Consider the following 22450-nt stretch of genomic DNA (forward strand, 5'->3'; position numbering starts at 1 on the left):
TCGCTCCCAGCATCTCCCCTCCCAGGGCAGCAGTCCTGAAGGGTTGCAAATCCTTTTGGGGATCCATGGAAAGTGACAAAGAATGGCTCCATTCAAGAAAACCAGAGAAAAAATTTAATATTTTCCTTTATAAAATATCTCCAATAAGTTATATAGGCAAATCTTTAAATTAAAATAAATTAACTCCGCTCTATGCTGGGACACGCGACCGTCCACAAAGTCAAACTAGGATTTGTGTTTCTTTGAAAAAATATGCCCTAGATCTCCAATGTAAGATTTGAAAAAAATATCTATGCTTGGTGAGGAGAAAGGAGAAATCTGCAATGGACAGAGGGGTTAAGGTGCAGTGCTGAAGCTGCCTGTTGCCAGTGGCATCTCCACATCCAGCTAAGTGCTAAGAGCATCTTCATCGTCACTCCAGTCAGGAGGAGCATCCGTCCCAAAGTACCGATCGCCAAAGTTCCCTGTGGGGAGAAAGAGAGAGACGCAGTCACGGTGCAGCTCTGCAGGGAGCCCTGGGATCCATCCTCCAGCCTGTCCTCGTCCCAGCAGGCAAGGAAAGAAAAGCAGGTTTATCCAACAGCTTGAACAGCTCTAAAACTCGTGTAGCAGCAAAACTGGAGCAGCCTGGAGTCTGTTTTAGCACCCGGTGGCAGGGGTGTTTCCTGGCACAGCAGAGGCGAGGACAGAAGAACACAGTGAGCTTGTTTTGGATGAGCTTGTTTAAGGTGGCAGCTTAGGGAATGAGGTGAGCACAGGTCTGCTCCAGCTGTCCCAGCCCAGCTTCTCCACCTGGGGCCGGAGGAGGCTCACGGCACATGGAATGGCTCCTTCTGCCAACAAGGCTACGTCTGCCCGACAGCACTCAGAGCGTGCATGTCGATCCCAACGCCCACGTGGCAGCAGGACCCAGGAAAGGCAGTGGGTCCCTGGGTCAAATAAGGCCAGACCTAAGCTGCTGCTGACAACCAGGGCTTCACCTCCTCTGGCGAGTGGGTCAGGAGCACCGAAAATCCCCCTGCAACAGCTCATTCCTACCTAGATACTCACCGATGCCGGGGATTATCCGGAAAAGGTCATTCACCTTCTTGTCCACAGCTGTGGTGATGATCTTCACCCGGGGGAAAGCATAGGCGACTGAGTGGACACCCATCTCCGCCATAAGCAGGGAGAGGAGGAAGATCTTGTCTTCTGGGACATCATGATCCTACAGGAAAGGGACAGAGACAGCTCGGGGTAAGGGTGTCTAAGGCATGTTATGGCCCATGGCTTCACTCGGAGCACTCAAGGGCCTTCCTGAAGCCACTTTTTCTCCTCCCGTCTCTGTGGCCAGCTGGGGTTGCTGGGCACAGGACCAAGAAACCAACTCAATCCAGGCTGTTAATGACACAAGGAAGGGGTGACTTTGTCAGCGCCTGGTTACAGAGTCACCCCAGCTTGTGCCGTCTCCCATGACACCCTCCTTCACAAGGACGAGCCAGTTTCAGCGCAAAGCCCCTCAGCATGGCTGCGGCTGGTGTTTTGCACGTTACTTGGGAGCGAACCACCCGCCCTCTGCAGCGTGCCCCGATGTCCTCCGTACCAGCAGCACCCGCACTGCCATCATGGCTGCTGCGCCCGTGGAGACCGTGCAGTCCATCAGGATGACGTGGTCTTCGCTGATGTCCTTCGGCAGCCGCAGGTAGTGGAGCTGGGCAGGGGGAAAGAGAGATCAGCTTAGAGGCTGCAGGCTGAAGGCAAATGGAGCAAACCGAGCCCTTCTCTTAGAGGGCTGAAGGATCTTTCATGCACCTTTATCTCTGGGAGCCCAGCTGTCAGCTTGGAGCCAGGCGCTGGTGCAAACACTCAGACACCAAACCAGCCCCTGCGTGTACAAACATGCCGGCAAAGCCCACTTCAGAAGCTTTCAAAGCACTTGCTTTCCGAGCACTCATCCCCCGCCGAGATCAACTCTCGGATGGCTGAAGAGCTCTCAGGAAATACCCGAGTCACCCCCTGCCTGCAGGCTAATGCCACGAGATGCCCTCGGCAGCCCAGGGCCATGGGCTTTACCTCCGGCTCGCCCGTGTTGCAGTTGGTCTGGATGAGGATGGTCCCGATGCGGACGTCCTTGCACACCGCTCTCAGCGCCGGCTCCATGGTCTCGCCCGCTCGCAGGATAGACACCCCGGTGATCTGCAGCACACCACGAGGGTGAATGGGAAGGCAGGGGGTAGGAGGTGCACACACACCACCCCAGTATGGCATTGGGTCTTGACAGTGGGGGACTCTAATGGGCAACCCCAAAGCACATCCCTTCCAAGAGGGTTGTGCTGCTCCCAGTCCAGGCTGGCTCCCTCAGTGGGAGGGCAACACCGGCACAGTGACATTGCTGATGGCACCCCTGGCCACCGACCTGCCGCCTGTCCCAATGACACAGGGTATGGTACTCATGACAGCAGGCACCAAACCCAGGCCTGAGGGAAGCCCCGAGAAGCCAGGGTTGTCCTTCCCCTGCATCCATGAGGCTTTCAACGTAACCCCACGGGGCAGGTCTGAATAGTACTTTTTGCTTCCACTTACTTGCTTCCCGCTGTATGTCCTCCCTTCGTAGTCCTGTCCCTGAGGGGTCTGCACTGTGCAACTCTACAAAAACCATGTGAGAAGCATTACCAGGGGCTCTGACGTGGCTCTCAGAGGAGCCCTGGTACTGGGGAGCCAGCCAGCTGCGGGCTGGTCTGGACCCTTGGAAACCAAGGCTGGACAAAGAGTCATCACCCAGGGCCACGCCATGGCTCCACGGCCTAGGAGAGCCCTGTCCCTTTTTAATCTAGGAGGAAAGGGCTGATACACGGGGAAGGCTGGAGGAGCAGTGCCAGGACTGTCCCAGCTCCCTGGTAGTTACGGGTTAGGAATCGGAGAGGAAACACAGCGCCTGCTGCCCACCCTCCCAGCTACACCCCTGAACCCACCTGGAATGGGAGCAAGGAGAGCGCGTGCTCAATCAGCAACCGCATCAGCCTCTTGGAGTAGAAAATGAACTCATCTCTGCTGGTCTCCTTGTTTCTAGAGCAGAGGGAAAGCCAACGTAAGCTTTGGACCAAAACGTGGCCCGGGAGATGCTGACAGAGGTCAGCGTGCTGTGTGGAGGTGGGCAGCCCCTGCCCCTGCCTGGCTCTCAGTATCTTGCTTGCAGGGAGCTCACCAGCTGAGCCTGGAATTGTGGTGGCAGTTTTAAGGTAAAAAGCAGAAAAATTGCTGGCAAGACCATGGAGCGCTCACAGCACAGCTCCTCTACACAGGACCCACCACTGTCTGCCCCGTCCCATGTCCCCAAGCCACGAGGACAGGGCGCAAGTGGGATTTGGGAGTCCAAAGCAAGCCGAGACCGCCCCAGCTGGCAGCGAAGCCCCATCCCACCCCAGGAGGCCGTGGTGGCGGGGGCTTTACCTGATGATGGTGTGCATGCCCCTCACCTGAGGGGTGCTCTTCAGCACACTGAGGGTCTGAGGAAGGGGGTGGCACTGGTGGGCTGAGGCCAGGGCGGCCCTGAAAAGCAAAGACACGGTCAGAATATCTCAGGGCAAGGCTGTCCAAAGGCTGGTGCAGAGCACACGGCCGGAGCCATCCTCCCAGATGTCATCTCACACTGCAAATGCACACCAAGGCCATCCAGCTGAGCCAAACGAGAGGCCAGCCCTGCCTGCTCCCCCACGATGGCAAAAAGGGACCTGCTCCCATGAACGGGGCAGACAGCGGGTGGTCAGTGGAGCCAGGAGAACCTCGCAGCCCAAGGACCTGCCCTTCCTGCTGGGCAGCTGACCCGTGGTTGGCCCATCTTGGTTTCCACTGGTTGTGAAGAAGGTGGAAAAAAACCCCAAAACCTTCTCCTGGTCGGGAGTCTTATCTGGTGGTGGATTCTGAACTCACGGGGTGAGGAGGGGCTGTTGTGGTTGCCTCTGTCCTGCAAGTGCCAGCTGTCACCAGGAACGGGACAGGCAGCCAGGCTGCAACGAGACCATTTCAGAGAGCTCCTGGCCCATTCAGGGATAGTCAGATCGACACCAAATTGGGAACAGCTTGAAGACTTTACGGCTGGACAGGACTGGCTGTGTGTGACTCATCTCCTAATAACTAATAGGGTTGGGAGCTATTCTTGGATCAAGGGAACACCATTCATGGAGAAGCGCACAATGGAGCCCCATTAGTCACCTCTCTCTTTGAGAGCGGCAGTAATGAGATGAAGGTCACATCTATTTGGCTTCCACAAGGCTGGGCAGGATGGACAAGCGACTTTGTCTGGGAGGAGGGCTGGGGTCCGAAAGCCACACGTCAGATCACACACGTGCCAGCAGCTGCATCCCGGTCAGAGAGATGTTGGGGAGGAGGAGGAGAGAGCAAACAAACGAAAGCACCAGGTGATTAAGACTTCAAATCAAGCAGAAACCTGGATTAATTGCACACACACAGAGGCACACAAGCAGAGAAGAAGACAGAGAAGATGACTGGGTAGGAATGGAGGAGGGCAGAGCTAGATGACTTGAGGCCTCCATCCGCATAGCCATCTCCTGGTCTTGGCTGACCAACAACAAACGAGACATTCCCAAGGCCTGTGGGTACTTAAGGGCTCCTTCTTGCTTTCGCCAGCTCCAGTCCCGCGTAGCAGCAAAGAGCCCCTACGCAGGGAACGCTCCCGAGAGCCGAGACAGCTTGCGGCCATGCGGAGCGCATGGGAACCGGTTGTGCTCCCATCGCGGGCTTGCTTGCTGCTGGCAGAGCCTGGTCAGGTTGGGGCCAAACCCGGCATGCTCCTGCTGCCCGCAGACCCCACCGCCTCTTTGGGACAAGCAGCCCTCAAGGCCCCAGACCTGCCGTTACTGAAGCGAGCTCACTCTGTTAGTCACTGCAATTCAGGTTAGCTGCCTTCGGAGATGCTCCCACGTCAGGGCTGAGCTGCCGGCAGCACCCAGCAGCTCTGTCCCCGCAGCCCCCCCTTCCTTCCTCCTGCCAGACCAGGCTCGGGGACAGATCCAGGGGGCACAGCCCTGCCTAAATCCCTCCGGACCCCAGGGATGCAGACCCACGTGGCGGGTGAGGACCTGAGCCCTGCCTTTGCAGACACAGGTGCCTGCACTGGGGCTGCCTGCTTCTGGGGGGGGACAGAGATCAGCCCCCCAACAGAGAGCCACACACCCACTCATGGCCCCAGCTGGGTTTGCCAAGGTGACAAACCGCTGTCGCCCAAACCAGAGGAGCTGTAGGGGTCGTAGCCCACAGGGCTGTCTCCCACCCACCACGGCCCACCCAAAGGCACACGCCTGAGCTTGCCACGGGCACCTCTGCCCTCCATCACTGGCAGGTCCATGTCACAGCATCTCGCCATGCCAGCGGGATGGGCAGCCCCTCTCCTGCCGTGGTCTCTACGGTGCTGCAGGTGAGACGTTCCCGGCTCCTGCTCCCTGCCGCAGATGCCAGCGAGTGCTCCTATCCCCGAGAGCAGCCCCGCGTTCCTGGGAACACCTCCCCTGCACCCCAAACTGTCAACAAGCCCCCGGGAAATGCTGTCAGCATTTTGTCACTGAGCTTTCCGCACCTTCCTCTGACACCTGTGCAGGGGCTGCTGCTCAGTGCGGGGACAGGGATGCCTGGATGCAACCCTGCTCGGACCCCTGTCCCTGACAGCCCAGGGAAGCTGCTCGGTGCTGCGGGGGTCCCGATGGTGCTTTCTGGGGGAACAGTGGCAGGTGCCATTTTTGGGATGGGGATAAAGATGCTCTCTCTAGTCCCCCCACCCCGGTTTGGTTCACACAGCCCCAGCAAAGCAGGACCCTGTGAGCTGTGTGCCTGAAGACCCCCGGCCCGGGTTAGTAATGTGGCTCACACTGCACAGCCCTCGCCCCCATTCCCTGGCGTTAGTGTCACAACCAAAATATTGCCGTTAGCGTTTGTCTCCTCACATATCCCAGCGCAGCTTCCTCTGGTCACCAGGTGGGAGGGATGTTCAGGGGAGACAAGACAGGAAACATGAGAGTTTAAGGGGAGAGGGACAAACATGACATGAAACAAAGGAAAAAGGACTGTCGTTAGTTAAAGGGGGAAAAAAAAAGCCCTAATTGATCTATGGCTCTTGGACCTGCCTGGTGCCTGCGCCATCGCCGTACAGACCCCAGAACTCCTCCCTTGATGACCAAGTCATGTCACGGCTCCTCTCCAAGGCACCGGCTCCACGGGGTGAAAGCTCCATCTGCTCTCACCGCCGCAGAGTCACGGCAGGGACACTGACCCATCTCTGTCCCAGGTGGTACCACACTGCAACACCAGCTGCAGCTCTCGGAGCCCAGAGGGAAATGCCCAGCCCTCACCCAGGGCTCTGCTGCAATCCCAGAGCAAGAGAAGGTGCTCAAGGCCAAACTTGCAAAACCTTCATCCCACCTGCCCTGCACCCGTGCAAACTGCTTGTGGGTGCACAGGGGTGCCCACCTCCTGGCACGTTAGACAGATGATCTGCTGAAGCCTCGGAGAGCCTGGAAAGCCGAGAACACTGGGAACATAGAGAGAAACCTGGCTCAGAACAGAACATCACCGCCACCGGGAAGAACTTCCTTCCCCCGAGTTCACCTGGACCTGCCCTGGGATCGCCGTCCCTTGGAGAGGGGCTGCAGGTTGAGGCAGAGAGAAGAGCTCAGCCTCTCCAGCAGCCTCCCCGCTACAGCCACGTCGCTTGCGGTGAAATCCCTTGCCCAAACCTGCTGGGAGGGATGGAGGGAGCGGGTCTCTGCCACCATGACCTGCCCACAGCCTGCCTGCGGGAGCAATGTTCCCTGTTCCTCCCCCTGCCAGGCAGGACCGCGATGGAAAATTCAGATGGGCAGCCGTGAGCACGTCAAGAAAACGTCTCACTTTGGAAACTTATTTTTTCCCCCCAGAACAAAAGCTTTAAAGGGAAAAAAAAAAAAAGAAGAAAGAAAGAAAGAAAGGGAGAGAGAAAGGGGTGACCATCTCTCAGGAAGGCTTCAGGGAACATCCTCAGCTCTTTGTTGAGCATGCTATCAAGCAGGAAGCAGACAAGAGACATCCAGCTACAAAGGAGCTAATGCAGTCAAGGCATTTCAAACACGTACAGCGGCTGGCTTTCACGGCTGACATTTCAAACAAGGGCTATTAAACTGCACCACGGGCTGATATTTAAAGACACAATTGGCAAAGGGCATGCCAAGCTGATCGAGACCTTGGGGGTGGGGAATATTGATTGGCAAGGGGAATTCAGCTGAAAAGAGCACTGGCTCCTAGAGCTGGGCTGGTTGCTGAAATAGCGTGGCAGAAGGGCTGGAAAACGGGCTCGGCTGAGAGCACGGTGCATCGGCAGGCCTGGGCTTGCTGGTCCGGCTCCTGCTGCTGGACTCGAGCAGAAATACTCACCTGGGAGTGCCTGTACGTAATTGCATCTCCAGCACATGCACGGTTAAACATGTGGGAAGCTGGACAAGAAATATCCCAACTGCAAGGACGCTAAGGTCTGACCTGCGCTCTGAGGGAATACACAGGAAGGCAATGATGCTCCTCAGCAGCCAGCAGTTACAGGAGGAAAACAAGGCTTGAGGCTCCAGGGAACGGCACCACTTTCTTTAAACTCCTCAGAATTCACCCATTTGCTCAGCTGAGAGCTGGGGAGAGGCACTCCCTGCCCGTCCCAGCCACCCTTTGGGACAGGAGAGGCAGCCCAGGGCCAGCCTGGAGCGCTGGGACCAGAGAAGTACCTGGGACTGGGGCCAGATCTAAGCATCCAGGTTTTATTCTACCAGCTACAAAGGCCTCGCTGCATCCCTACGGCCGCCAAAAGGTGGTGACATCAAAACAACAACTGTGACATTTACACGAAGCCATTCAAGACAAGAGGATAGGGAATTGTTTTAGATGAAAAGCCCCCTGTTTGCCAAGCACATCTCATTTGACACACGTCTCCCCATCTACCTCGCTCCTCTTGCGAGTGCAGAGCTGCAGAGGAACTGATGGGAAACCGCAGCAGCAGTAAAAGCACTGGGACTCCAGGAGCATAAACAGATTTTTCTGCAGGAAATTTTTTCCAGACTTTCTGGCAAAGTCATAAATGGAAACCACGAGCCTTAAACAGAACATAAAAATGTCTGTGGCTGTGGTGATCACAGAGTTATTTCTGGAGGTCAGATTTACCTTTCCAAACTCGCTATCATAAAACTACTAATACTTTCTCCACATATTATTAAATACCTGATTTTTAAGGTGCACAAAAAGATCACCTGTACTTAGTGCCACTTTGACTAAAGAGGAGAATCACTGGAGAGAAAGGAAATTTTTTAGGGGGGGGGATATATATATATATATACACACACACATACACATGGGCATATACACATATATACACACACATACACACACACATTAATCTACTCTCTAATGCTATTCCTGCAATTTTTTAAAGCAACACCCTTCTCTCCACACCAAAGAGTACCTTCCCACCTGGACCTCCAGACATACAGGGAAGTTTATGCCGTCTGTATGGAAATGTCAGGCCCCATGGTGTTCAACAAGCAAACAAAAATAAAATAAAACATCCAGTTGCCTAGTCTAGGAAATGAATGGCTTAAGCAGAAATAAGTAAAGCAGAGTCTTTTTCCTGTTCATCTTAGGTATTTTAAAAGCTTGTTGTATGCCAGATGTAAATTTTAGGGTTACTTGAGTTAAGTGTCTCCATACAACGACGGAGATCTAAATGGAAACCCATCTGCAGTAATGCATCCCCTCTGCTTCCCTTTTTAGGGATGTGTATATATATATATGCATTAAGCTGGCTGCTTAATGGAAGCAGGAGGCTAAGGTCCCATCTGGATCCACATGCTGAAGAGGTTAAGTAAATCAACATATACTTTATAGCATCCCCCTGCAGATACTGAGAAATTAGAAATCCTGCTGGATTAGGGCATAAGTATTTTCTCAGTCCCTACGCAGTTGCTGTGTAGTCTTTAGACACTGCGGGAAAGTGGGTACCTCTCGCCACGCCGAAGCTGCTACGCTCCTTCTGGGTGCCATCAGGCTTGCAGCTGAGAGCCTCTGTGCGCGGCGAGGGATCCAGGGCTCCCACTGCCCTCGAACTGCTTTGCTTAATCTAATAATTGATGTTTAATGATGTTTAATCATCAGGGATGGAGAGTGGCTCTGAACAACTGTTCGTCTTAAGAGGATGAAGGGAAATAAAAGAGAATCCCAGGATGCAAAGCCTCCCCTCCTGCACAGACAGAGGGGTCCCCAGCTAACAAACCTGGCCCTGCCCCAGTTTCAGGGGTCTGCGCTCAAGCTGGTGGTACCCTCGCAGGACGAATACACCCCTGGGGAATAGCCCTGTCCCTGCTGGTCCCAAACCCAAGGACAAGGCGGCCTTTCGTCAGCTTCGAGCGGGACGAGACCGTGCGTTAGGCGAGCTGTCGGTCTCGACTGCAGGTCAGGGTTAGGCCAAGCAGTGCCTGGCATTGGAAATGCCTCGGGCTGCATAGACAGGACAGAGTTAGGGGCTCTTACCTGACACTGAGTTCACGCTGCGGCAGCAACACAAAGACACAATGCAACCGGTATTAAGCATTGTCAACACCAGGGTCGTTTCAAGATAAAAGAAAAGGAAAAATAGGAATATTTTCCTGCATTCACATGTAGCCTTTTCCCCTTCTTCCCCTCCCCAGGTAAATGAAAGCCCCCCCCAAGCCAACCCCTCGCCTGGCTCGCAGCAGCGCCCTGGGCAGGAGCTGCCGTGTTTGCTGGCTGCAGCGTCCAGCCGCCAGCTTTCCTGGCCAGATCCCAGGGGCTGGGAGAAACAGCCATATCCCGCCTCCTGGCCTGTGCCCCACGGCAGCGTGCCCTCCTCAGCCCGGTGCTAGTGATGCCGCCGGGGCTCTGATCCTTGCTCCTGTGACCTAGGGTTTAGAAACCAACGTCCCGACCTGCCAGAGCTTAGTAAATCCGGGCAGTCAGAAAGCCCCAAGTGCCGCCTGCAGCCCTGCGGAGAGTGGGGTGCTCTGGGAGGGGGAACCTGCCAAGACGCCTTTGCATCAGAGCGGTCCCTCCTGAGCGGGCGCGGGAGGCACGATGCTGTCATGTGCCAGCTCACATCCAGGGCCTGAACGGCTCCTGCCGTCTGGGAGCTCAGAAAGACCTGCAGGAATCGAGCCCTTTTTACTTTCAAGCGCGTCGGTCTTCAGGTCACGCTCCTTCCACCTCCCAGGGCATCGCTCTGAGCACCTCCGCAACTTAAAACATCAAAGCTACAAACATGGGGCGGGAGGAGGCTGTGCTGCTCGGGGAACAGCAACACGCAACGGGGTCATTTGATCGATCGAAGGGTCCCAGGCTCAAACCACTGGTGAGGACTGGCCCAGGACACACAGAAGATGACTTGTAAAAGCCAGTGATGGGGAAGTGGGAAGTGATGGAGCATGAGCCTGGATTGGGGCTCAGGCTGGGGGTAAAACATGACAAGACTTTGGGTTTTGAAACCCATGGGCTGCACCCAACACAGAAGCGGAAAAGTGGGCTCTTGACTGGAAAGACTGTGCAGCAGTGCCTGCAAGGGGGTGAAGAGGAGAAGCCAGAGCCAGAGAGCTGAAGTATTGCAGGGTTTGGGGTGATGCCAGCCCCAGGAGGGCTGCAGGCAGGGAGGGCACATCACTCAGATCACTGGAGGATGGTTGGTTTGTCCCCAGAGGACTTGCTCTCCCAGTGAGGGAAGGAAGCTTGCAGAGGAGCCTTGCACTAAGCAGAGCACAGGGACGAGGCAGTCTCCTTCACTGAAAAGGAGGGAGCATGGCTGGGAGGGCTTCATGAGGACAGCCCCGTGGCTCACACGCCTGGAGCACGGAGGGAAGCCAGGCCATTCCCACCTTGGCACCCAGAGCACTGCTTCCCGCAATGCCACCGCTGAACAGGCAAGGTCGACCCCACCATTGACAGCCGGGAGACCAGGCAGCTCTTACCTCTTCCAGCTGGCTGTGGACATGCTGAACGATCAGGTCAATAGCCACTGTGTTCCCGCTCCCTGGAGTGAACCAAAAGCAAAAGAGAGACAGCCCGGTCAGGGCCACAGTGCTAGCAGTGCCTGACGTGTGTTTCTTCCCCAAGCTCCCCACTATGTTAAAAACCAGACTGTACCCCAAACATCCCTTCTGTAGCAAAGCATCATCCAGCAGGAGACATTCCTGCTATTATTAAATTCTTATTTAGTAATCTATTACTGAATACCTGGAAGTCACCTCTAGCTTTTAAATCACTAAGCTGCAGGAGCTGGTAGGGCAGGAGACTGGTTGAGGGAAAAGTGCAGCCTTTCCCCTAGGAACCTGCTTTCGGCCAGTGTTTGGAGACACTCAACTGGAGGGACCTTTTCTTTGGCATAGGACAGCCACTCTTCCGTCCTCGCCAGCCGGAGGGCGGTGGAACTGGCCAGCAGAGCTGAGGGCAGAGGGACGGGGTCTCTCAGGTTCCACTCGGGACTGAGCCACGCGGCAGCTCGGGGCTGCCCTGGGCAGGTACCTCGAGGGACGACGATGTCGGCCAGCCGCATGGTGGGCTGGATGTACTGGTCGAAGGCGGGCTTGACAAACTTGTTGTACTGCTTGATGACACCCTCGATGTCACGGCCGCGCTCGCTGATGTCCCTGCGCAGGCGACGCACCAAGCGGATGTCCGAGTCCGTGTCCACAAATATCTTCAGATCCAGGAGCTGAAATGAGAGGGGAGGGAGCAAACCCCACCAGGTTAGGTGTGTAACTCGAACCGACCTTCTCCACCAGCCACAACCAGAAGGCTGAGCCCTGCACACAGCACAACACCAGTTTAACAGAGCTCGGCTCAGCTCTGCTCTGGCCTGGAGGAAGCTTTGCCTCTGCAGTCCCTGAACTTGAACCTGGCTGGCACTGCAGATGCTGCAGCAAATCCCTTGCTGCCACCTGCCCCTTACTCTCATGCCCCCCGAGACCTGTCCTGCTCCAGACCCCGTCTCCACTTCTAAGCAGCTCCAACACTTTGGCTGGATGTTATTTAAGAGCGAGGAGGAGACAAGAGAAGTTAATGCTCATGACACAGACCAAGAGGCTTAACCCAGGAGCGCTGGCTTGTTAATGCTGGAAGGGAGCCAAGCACAGCAGGTCAGCTCATGACACTGCCCTTAATTGCGAGAGACAAGAGCAGGGATGCTCAGAGGAAGCTCCTGGGGGATTTACCCAGCTGTCCACTGGAGGTCATCGTTGCTCCAGGAAAGTGCAACCCAAACGCTCGCTTGGCAGGAAAGGAAACCTTCTAGACTGAGCTTGGCTAAGTTTGTGCATGGCTCACTCCCTCCTATAGCATTTTTCACGTATCCAAATAATTCCCAAGAAAGCCTGAAGTGCTGGATGAGTCCATCCTAGGAACACCAGGCTTTGTGCAGTAGAAGTACATCAGACTTTGCTTCTGGCTGTGCAAGCTGAGGCATGCAGCATGGAGGTGGGCTATTTCCAGTCATATTTATGCAGCACCACTGCCAAGGACCAGATTACCACTCAGCTCCTAGTTCCTGGAAACAAATGGCTGAGATCAAGGTCTCTGCTTAAACGCTTGACCTCTGCCGGGGGCTCTTCCCCTGCCGCTGCAAGAGTCGAGGACTATTTCTCCTGCACAGTGAAGTGCTGCCGCAGCCTGTGTAACCTGGCAGAGAAGGTCATCTCCCTGCTGCTGAACCTCAGGAGAAAGCATGCTCCCACCATCTCCCCCCAGCTGGCTATGGGGTGGAGGGCTGGTTTGTAGGGGTGATGTTAAAGCACTGTGGGAGGAGAGGGTCCCATCCAGCAGTGTACATGAGCCCCAGGGCACTTGGGACTCTCTTTGTGCTGTAACATAAGGCTGCAGAAGAGGCGGCTGCAGCGCTTGCGCCTGTCAGGCTTCTCTAGAACCAATTCTAAACCCTTCCTCACCTTCAGGAGCTCCTTGTCCGCGAATGCCATGATGCCTTCAAAGATAATCACATTGGCGCCATACAGGGTTTTCTGTGGAGTCAAAATGGATGTGGTTAGACACAGAACATGTGTTCAGAGATGCCCCATCCCGGGGAATCTCTCCGGGTCGTTAGTGACTGCGACAGCTTGCCTGCAAAAATGTGCCCTGAGCCAGCCACAGAGCAGAGGGCGACTGCACGAGTCTGACAGTGAAAGGCAGAGGCTGGAGGGGTCCAGTCAGCACTCCCCTCTCCCGTCTTGGCGGTCCCCTCACCTTCTCCCACTCCCCTCAGTGTCCCGTACCCATTCCTTCTTCCGGCTGTGGGTGGTGAAGTCGTAGATGGGGATCTTCACGCTCTTGCCTTGCTTCAGCTTCTTCAGAGTGGCGATGATGAGGTCAAAGTCGAAGGCATCGGGATGGTCAAAGTTGAAGTCATTGCTGGCTGCCTGCTCCTGCTGCTGCTTGGTCAACACCTGCCCGTAGAGAAGAGGTTAGTGCACGTGGCCATCCCCACCAGCAGCCTTCCCTCCCCACCACCATGCCCAGCAACCTCTCCCCCTGCCCCAAGAACCATCTGAAGGGAAATACATGAGGCTGTCACTAAATCCATACGGCGTTTCTCCATCAGGGTATTATGCCAAGGGCCATGGCAGCCCACGAACCTGGCCAGGACAACGTGCAGCCTCACCTTGTAGAAGGAGTCCATCGACAGCAGAACCACCCAAGGGACATCGAGAGCCTCAATGATCATGGTGGCCACCGTGGTCTTCCCAGAGGCGCTGCCTCCTCCCAGGCCTGTCAGGGAAAAGGGGATGGAGTCACCAACCCCACAATCTGCCTTGCCCATCACAGACTACAGCCCAGGATCCTGCTCTGTTGCACCAAGTTGGAGGAACCTCCAAAGAGGGAGGTTGATAGGTACTACAAGAGAGTATCCTTCAAAATGTCAAATGGCACATACTATAACTGGCAGCAATGTGCACAGCAAAAGCTGGGAAACCCTTCGCTAGATGGTTGTGTAACAAGGGGATTGCTGGCATGAGAACCAGCCTAGACTAAATCCCTGGGAACTCGTGACAACCCAGGCAACAAGAGTTGAGGGAACAACAAGCAGAGATTGTGGTCTGCCCAGTGCCTGCTATAATCCACCAACCCCATCTGCAAGCTCTCAGCTTCTGCCCAATCCTACAGCTCACCCAGTCAACACCGGACTAACCACGGGGACTCCTCCTGCTGCTGCCTGGGCTAAGCAACTCACAGCCTGGAATCCGGAGCCAACCTCCAGTTTCCAAGGAGGTTGTAGGGCAGGAATCCCCCCAAGATCTTCCGGAAAGCCACTGGGCAGGCAGCACCAATGCTGGCCATGCTAGCCTGCACCAGCTGAAACGTAGAGGTGGGACAGAGCCCGGACATGCGCTGCCTCTGCCTACCTATCACGAAGGCCTCTTTGGACTGCGTCCCATGCTCATTGTACCACGGTGGTCGGCCAGCCGTGTAGATGGTCCTCTTGCTGGTCCGCAGCAGGGGTGGCTCAGACTTGCACTGGCTAGTGGTCCGCTTTCGGGGTGGCTTGGTGGAGCCCACTGCAGGGTACAGCCGGTCCAAGGATTCGGCACTGCTGTTGCTGGGGATGGGGAGGGGAAGGAGCTCGGTTACCGCTGGTGGGGAAGGACCCGCGTCGTTCCCGGTGCGTGGGAGCAGGGTCTCCGGGGGATCCCACGCTGTACGGGTGAGGGATGCGATGGAAGAGGGGGAGAAGCAACCACAGCCCTGCTGCAGCACTACCAGCACCCACACCTCCGCAACCCCACGCCACGGCCAACAGCAAGAAATTCTCGCACAGGATCACATTTTATCCTGGGAAAGGTGCGGCACGAGCATCACTTCCTACAGCCCTACTGCCTGGGGAATGTCTACATTCTATAAACACTCCAGTGAGCTCTCAAAAGCACTGAGGGGTGTTATTACAGAGGGCAACAACCTGTCCTGACATGCCGAGGGACCCTTCTGGGGGATGAAATGGGCTTACAGCTCAACCGTTCTCGTCCTCCCTATGCACAATCCCTTTCCTCTCCCCACTTTGAGTGCTTCACTCCCACCCAAACCTCTAGTTATCCTTACCCTTTAGGCCTGAAACCCCTGGGGACAAGCCTGCGAGCTGGCCAGAGCCGGGCAGCGGGGCTGCCAAGCCGTTCGCATCTGCTCTGCCGTGTGAGCTGAGCGAGCACCGAGCACAACCAGAGCCCTGGAGCTGCTAAATGCCTCTTTCTTATCTCCCCTGCCACCGCAGCCCTGGGGAGGGAGAGGAACAAACCACCCTCCGGAGCCCTTTCGAGCTTGGCAGCAGGAAAGCAGCGGCTGGGAGACGATAAGTGGCCTCTGGCCAGGAGATAAGCTGCAGCCACGCTCCGCGGCCAGCACGGGGATGGGGAGGATTATTTATACCAGCTCCTGCTCCTCCCCGCTTGCTGTTTTTGCCGCCTCGGGAGGGATGTCTCCTCCTTGTGAGAAGGTGCAAAGGGCTCTCCCTGCTCAACGCTTGCTCCTCTCCCCAGCTGTGACTGGGCTGGAAACGAAACCTCTGCAAGGTCGGAGAGCCCCGGGCACCAAACACTCCAAACCCAGCACTGTTTGGTACAGCCCAGCCGAGCTGGTGGGGCTTTGCTGCCTCTCTGTTATTTTTTGCTCTTGAAAGGGCTTAAACTACAGGGCTTTACAGATTTTGGTTTGATTTTAAGCTGTTTTGCTATGAAGATTAATTCCCTTCCCTCCCCCAGCCCTTTTTAGAACAATATTAGATAAAGATCAAAATTTGAGACCGGCCATCTGTACATAAAGCGAACCGGCAAACCCCCTGAGCACGGTGGGACCCCCCAGCACGCCGTTCCTACCTCCCGCACCGGCACATCCCTGCGGAGCGGGCAAGGAGACAGCAATTTGCCTGGCTTTGCTGAACCCCTGCTAGCAAAAGGCAGGCTGCAGCTCCTGCCCCTGCGCCAGGACATCTCGCACCGATGCCGACCCTACAAGTGTGCACCTACAGAGCCCCCCCGCAAGAGCCTCAAGCCACCAACATCCCGTCCCTTGCACGAGCCCATCAGCACGCACGGCCAGCATCGAGCACCGCCGGCCTCCGGCTCACCCAGGAGCCGAAAACACCCCAACCGTCGCTTTTAAAAAGCAACGTCAGGAGGTCAGACCCACCGGGAAAGCCTTCTGGGGTTTCTTTCTGTGCAAAGATGGCTCCTTCCACCACAGAGGCAGGAGAAGCAAACCCAGAGGGGTATTTCGGTCTCCTCTCCCACCAGTGACGCTGCAGGAGCAATTAGCCACTGCGCGCTATTCCCAGAGCGGGGCTGACATCAGCTGACGATGCCGGTGCATAAACAAAGTCATTTTGGCTTGATAAAAGCAAGAGATGACAAAAACACAGTTGTTTACCAGAAAATAAAACAGTTCCTTTCATCTGTGTCCCAGCCCCTCTCCTGGGACTGCAGTTACTCAAGAGCCGTGCCGCCGGCGCTGCCGCCGAGGGCTGCTGAGCCGGTTTTCCTCCAGGGATACACGCCGGTCTCCATGCAACAGGCAAGCTTTTAGGGATGCTCTGCTCTTTGGCGTAAGGCAGTGCCAAGCTCTCCTGTGCCAACCTCAGCCCGCAGATGCCGTGTCTGAGACCACGATCCACACGTTGCGATGCTGACCGAGGTCGCGATTCCCGAAACGACTCCGAGTTGGGCAAAACTGGTTTTTGGAGCCGGAGCAGAGCCCAAGCGAGAGGCTGACTTCTGCAAAGACTGCTACCAGCATCTTTGATTAGTACCAACATAACCCAGCTCCTAGCGGGGACGAGAAGGTTTGCACCCCGACGGCTCCGGCTGTGCCCCGAATTACAGGCTGTGGTCACAGCAGCTCCGTGCCAGGGCATCACTGCGGGATGTAGGGACACACGGGGGGACAGGACGGCGTGGGGACAGCCCTCGGCGAAAAGCGGAGCCATCGTCCCTTGGCACGCCTGGGGCTGCTCTTGGATGCAGCACTTTAATCCTGTTCCAAGAGCTGGCCTGCTCTGCCTCTTCTTGTCCAAACACTTCTGGACTTTCACCTAAATTCTGATTCTATAGGTATCTATCTATACCATCTGTATCTGTACAAGGTAGATATTCTACACCTCTGAAATCAACGTTTCCCATGATCTATCTCAGATAAGCACGGCCGTGGGAAGGGCTGTGGGACTGTCCTGGAGTTCTGCAAAGGTCATGCATTTTCTCCTAATGTTACACTTCAAGTTTTGTAGATGTTTTCTGCGGCTGCCTTTGCCAGGAAGGGACTCTCCTCCCCTCCAAAGGAAGGGCTGATCCCAGCTGTCTCGCTTGGCCATTTCTTCCTATCACTTTTTCAAAATTCCCTGCAGCAGCGACAAAGCCCGTGCAAGGCCCCTACCCGCAAGGTAAAGCCCCCAGAGGACGGGGACTCTCTATTTATAGCTGAATTTAGTGCCATTGCTCTAACCAAAGGACAGTCCTCATCCCATGCAGACCCTTCCCAGCCTTCCTGAGCAAAGCGTACCCCCCGGGTTTCAGCAGCACGATGCCATAGCAAGGCAAATATGAAAGGAAACATGTCCCTGGGCTTGGTAACACCCGTCTTGCAAAGCCTTCGTGGAGGACTCAGCTGCCACCAGCTCTCCGCAGACTGTCCTCAGCTTTTGGGGACGCTTTGCCTTCCCTGTAGCTGATGCAGCCTCGCTGGAGCCTGCCCGCATCCCTCTGTCAGGAGGATGCCCGGCGGTGGGGTCTGCTCCCCAAAAGGGCTCTCCAGCCCAGCAGATGTGCTGGCACAAACGAAGGAAGAGTTTTGCTCCCGCTTACCCCAAGCACAGATTTACTGGGTTAAGAGGGACACCCCTCTCCATTCCCCACCGCCGTTCCCATCCCCACCCCTGTGCCCTCCATGCTAAGGCTTTCTGCATCCCACCGCCCTCCGAGACCCCCGACTGTCCCGGATCCATGCTGGGCTAGGGGGAGAAAGGCAGCAGGTCCCAAAAAACAGCAAAGAAAACTAGCAAAGCCCCAAACCTGAACTTGCAAGCCAACAGGAGCGCTCGTCCTCAGCACCCCGTAAACAACACAACCGACCGAGCGCTCAGCCCTCCAAATCCCCCTGCCAAGTCCCCCGCAGCCTGCTGAACGGCGCCGGGCTGGCTTCATCCCGTGTCCCGTGGGAAGCTGATCTTTCCCCCAGCTGCTGCCTGCGCTTTCGCAGCCCTCAGCCGGCTGGGAGCAGGGGACCGGGACTGGGACACTGGGACCGGGGCCACCAAGGGTTCACTCCAGCAAGCAGGGACTGAAAGCAAACAGATGAAAAAACAGTAAAAACCCACCCAAAACCAAAGCAAAGGAGGAACTCACCCACCGTCCGGCCCGAGGGCCCAGCAGCCCGATATGCGGACACTGGAGAAGGCCGGGGGGCTGCTCATCTCCACCCCACCGCGGAGCAGGAGGCGATGCCAGGCAAAGGGTGTCACCCCCCCGTCCCTGCCCGCGTTTGGGCTCCTGTCCCCCAACCTCCCGGTGCTACTGTGGCGAGAGGACGGCCGTGCCAGTGGGGGTCCCCGGGCGAACCTCGGTGCGAGGAGCCATGCACGGGAACGTCCCCGCCGGCACGGGGACCGTGGGCTCCCGAGGGGCCGGGGCGAAGCAGACACCCCCCCCCCCAGCAGATCTGGGGGGCTTGGGACTGGAAGATGTAGAGAGAGAAAAGAGCGCGGCCGGGGGAGTGTCTTTTGCTGGGAGCTGTGGAGCGGTCAGCACGCATAAGAGGATAGCTTAACCTAGAGATTACGTTCATTACCTGATATTAATAGCACTGGCTTGATTAAAGAAAAAGCAGGGGGGGGGTCGGGGGGAGCGAAGTGACACCTCCCCTCACCGCCCCTTGCACAGGCAATAAACACTGGCTCCCCCCGGCACCTCTGCTCCCTGGGACCGGGGCTCGCTCAGCTGCCTCGGACTTTGGGGGCTTGCTGGGGCGGCGGGGAGGGCAGATCTGTCGCCCACCCGGTAAGTACGCGACCGCAAACGCCGGTTGAGCTCCCGGCACGGCTCCCGGCACCGGTGGGGAGGAGGCTGCTGGGGGGCAGGAGGGGACAGCCCTGGGGCAGGGATGGAGGGGGTACCCAAGCAGCACCCCGCTTCCAGTCAATGGAGCCAGCTGGGGCTCGGGGCAGGGGTGCTGCTGGCCAGGCTGGGGTTTTTAGTGTGGGATTCATCCCCCTCCCTTAGCTCCCAGCGGCAGGAGGTCCGGCTGCGAGCCCCCCCCGTGCTCAGCTCCCCGGGGAAGAGCTGCCCCTCGCCATCCCCTCAGCCCCGGAGTAAACAAGTGGGTGAAACTCAACACTCCGGGACTGCGGGCGGCTAAGAATAACGTCCCGCTGGCTGCTCGGGCCCTGCAATCTGCTCTCTCAGCCTTCCCCCTGCCAGCTGCCCGTTGCCCCCCCCGGCCATTTCGGCTCCTTTCCCAGCACCAGCCTCGCCAGGGAGGGCAGGGAGCCCAGGCATCCAGTGCCCAGCAGCTTTTGGGGGAAGCCGGGCAGCAGCTGAAGGGCAGGATGCCCAGCAAGGGGTGGGAGATGGCCGGGCACCATGGCAAGAGGGGTCTCAGCTGGCCCTGGAGCACAGTGACCGGGTCAGAGCAGCACCCACCACGCAGCATTTGGCTGCTGAAGGAAGGGAGGAGGTAGTGGAGGACACACCAAAAAGGCCAGGCAGGGAGCAGCGGGCAGGCTCTGCCAGGGACGCGGCTCATCACGACGAGGTCCTGTGGTCACCGAATGAGCCCCCAGCCCTCCCCGGCACGGCGAGACGAGAGCTCGGCTTCAGTGCACCCACCTCCGAGGGGGTATGGGGAGGATGCTCCCCCCAAACTTAGCACCAAGCAGGGCTGAACATCTGGAGATGGGGCCAGAGATGGGGAGAAGACCCCTTCCTCCTCCTCCCCGAAGCACCGGGGCTATTCCACAGGCGGGGGATACACGCTGCATCCCACTGTCCTCAGCAAACCCCTGCTGAAGATGGGGGGCACCCAGCATGGCCACACCGGCCCCCTCCTGCTCCTGTCCAGCAACGGGACCCGCAGAGGAGAGTATCACCCCGAAACACGTCTCGAATGACTACAGCGCTGCTGGAAACCAGGGACAAGGGGCTGGTCCCCGGACAGGGGCTGCGGGAGGAGAGGGACGGGGATGGGGTAACCTGTCCCCAGCTCGAGCCGTGGCTGCTGCCCCAACGACGCCAGTGAAGTCAGTGATGATCAAAGCAACCTTTTCCATCCTGTGATTTCAGCACAGACTCCCCTTTCTCTGTAAAAGCTCTTTCAGAAGTTTAAAAATAAATTTCTCTTCCGCAGCAATTTCTATTCTTTCTCATTAAAGAAGCAAAAAAGAAAAGGGACAAGGAACTTGGCGGTGAGGAGCCCTCACCCTCGCCAAGGCGACATTGTTCCTTATCGCACGCTCCCGGGTGCCTTTTTTCCTGCCTTTGTTTAAAAAGCCCAAGCAATGGGAGCAACTGTCCCAGCAGCTCACCCAACATCCCAGCCGGGCTCCCAGGTAGGATGGGAATCGCCCGCACCGGCTCTGAACCCTGGCAGCGACCGAGCCTTCCTCCCAGCACACGCTCCTCTGCTTCCCAATTCCCTTCCCGGTTTCTGAGCTCTCGCACAGGCTGACACTCCTGGGTTTTGGACTTTTTTTTCTTCTAGATGATTTTTAAGCACGAATCCCTCCTTTATAATCACAGCCTCGAGGATCTGGACTTAAAATTGGGAGAAATAGCAGACCCCGTGAAGGCTGGGGTCCCCTTTTCCTTCCAGGGATGGAAAGCTGCTCGGCGGGTTTTCCTTGGGATTTAAGGACAGAAGCTGAATTGCACGTGGCTTTTCCTGGTTTGGTTGCTGTAACCCGAATATCATCAATAGATCCGTGTAAAAGCTCAGGACACACCAAACCCACAGCGGAGAGGGGTGCCTGGCCCTGCGGGAGAGGGTCCCTCTCCCAGCTCCTACCCATGCGAGCAGCACCCATGGGTGCATGGAGGCCAAACCTGCTTCCCTCCATCTTCGAGCGTGGTTTTTGTTGGGCCTGACCTGCGCGGGCCAGCCCTGAGCTGGGCCTTTCGTGTCCTACGGCATCTTTAAGCCGAAAGCAGTTGTGCTGCAACAGCCTGGTGCAAAACCCTGGGGCCCTACGCCAGGAACCCCCTCATCCAGGGACCAGGGTGAGATGGGGCCGGATCCCACCCCCCGGCGAGCGAGCCAGGCTGGAGGATGAGTTTTGTTCAGGGAGCGCACAAGGAAAGGCTTCAGGGAAGTCCTAAGCGTTGGGATGGAGGAACCAGCCCATGGGATGGAGGGACGCACTCATGGGATGGAGGGACCTAACCAAGGGATGGACAGACCCACTCATGGGATGAAGAAACCTACCCATGGGATGGAGGGACCTGCCCGTGGGATGGAGGAACCTGCCCGTGGGATGGAGGGATCCACCCACGGGATGGAGGAATCTACCCAGGGGATGGCGGGACCCATCCAAGGGATGGAGGAACCCACCTGCCACCCCATTGCCAGTGGCTCCAGGGGTGCTGAGATGCTACCCAGCGACCCCGCTGTGCCATGCCCGTGCCGTGCCCGTCCTGCAAACCCATCGAACATCACGCCCGCTTTTCCCCAGCCTCGCACCAAGCTCTGCCGCTGCCGTGCCCTGACGAAAGCCACCCCGGAGCAGGACGGAGCATCCCCGGGCAGCTCAACACACACACACACTCCCTTCCAGCTCTATTAAGGCCTCCGATTCCTAACGACAAAAGGACAAACACTTCCCTCTTCAAACCCAATTATCTCACTGCTATTTATACAGAGCGAGGGCCACGGGAATGGCGTGGTCAGCCTAACCGCCGGCTCGCTCCGGGTGGAAGGGGCTCAGTTATACAACCCGGTTACTCATCTCCCACCCGGCCGGCGTTACTCGGGGCAGCTCCTTCCTCCCCTGCTCATCCTCAGCCTCCCCTCTACCCGCCGCTGACTCACAGGAAGGGCAAAGGCAACGCCGTCACAGGCAGCTGCCGGCTCCATATTTAGTTGCCGAAACGCGAGGGCTGGTTTGGCACCGACTCAGGCGGAGCTGGGGTCGGTCGGTGCCGGTACCCTACAACCGGGGATGCTCCCATCCCTATAAACCAGGTTTGTCTCTGCTCCGGTGATGCTCCGGAGCCAATTCCCGGGTATTTGGTGTTTGGGAGCGGTCACACTTCTGCGTGCCTGAGGATTGCATTGAAAACGGGAGCGGGAACCCGCGAGAAAACCCGAGTGGAGGGAAAAATAAAGCCACGAATCCCGCGTGGGGGGTTTTTTTGGTAGCAAACTTGCGGTTTTTTTCCCCGCTCTGCCAGCGCCTCGCGCTTGCTGGAGCCGAGGCACGTGCCAGCTC

General features: G+C 57.0%; 1 protein-coding gene across 2 annotated transcripts in view; it reads right to left on the reverse strand.

Moving 5' to 3' along the window:
• Window positions 1–91: 91 nt before the first annotated feature.
• UCKL1 (uridine-cytidine kinase 1-like 1) overlaps window positions 92–22450 on the reverse strand; it is a 22867-nt gene continuing 508 nt past the window's right edge. The window contains exons 2-15 of one of the 2 annotated variants that reach the window (XM_010569479.1): window positions 14400–14593; window positions 13658–13764; window positions 13272–13442; window positions 12948–13019; window positions 11530–11719; window positions 10977–11038; window positions 5937–5956; window positions 3430–3528; window positions 2952–3045; window positions 2563–2625; window positions 2053–2175; window positions 1583–1690; window positions 1051–1207; window positions 92–464 (exon numbers count right to left, since the gene is read on the reverse strand). In XM_010569479.1, coding sequence (XP_010567781.1) covers window positions 388–464; window positions 1051–1207; window positions 1583–1690; window positions 2053–2175; window positions 2563–2625; window positions 2952–3045; window positions 3430–3528; window positions 5937–5956; window positions 10977–11038; window positions 11530–11719; window positions 12948–13019; window positions 13272–13442; window positions 13658–13764; window positions 14400–14593 — 1537 coding nt within the window. In that variant the 3' untranslated portion in view covers window positions 92–387. Of the gene's footprint in view, window positions 465–1050; window positions 1208–1582; window positions 1691–2052; window positions 2176–2562; window positions 2626–2951; window positions 3046–3429; window positions 3529–5936; window positions 5957–9531; window positions 9549–10976; window positions 11039–11529; window positions 11720–12947; window positions 13020–13271; window positions 13443–13657; window positions 13765–14399; window positions 14594–22450 lie in introns of both variants that reach the window. The other variant, XM_010569480.1, reaches the window with a different exon arrangement.

Source organism: Haliaeetus leucocephalus, unplaced genomic scaffold (genome assembly GCF_000737465.1).
Source record: "Haliaeetus leucocephalus isolate CR32 unplaced genomic scaffold, Haliaeetus_leucocephalus-4.0 Scaffold273, whole genome shotgun sequence".
NCBI classification, from domain to species: Eukaryota; Metazoa; Chordata; class Aves; order Accipitriformes; family Accipitridae; genus Haliaeetus; species Haliaeetus leucocephalus.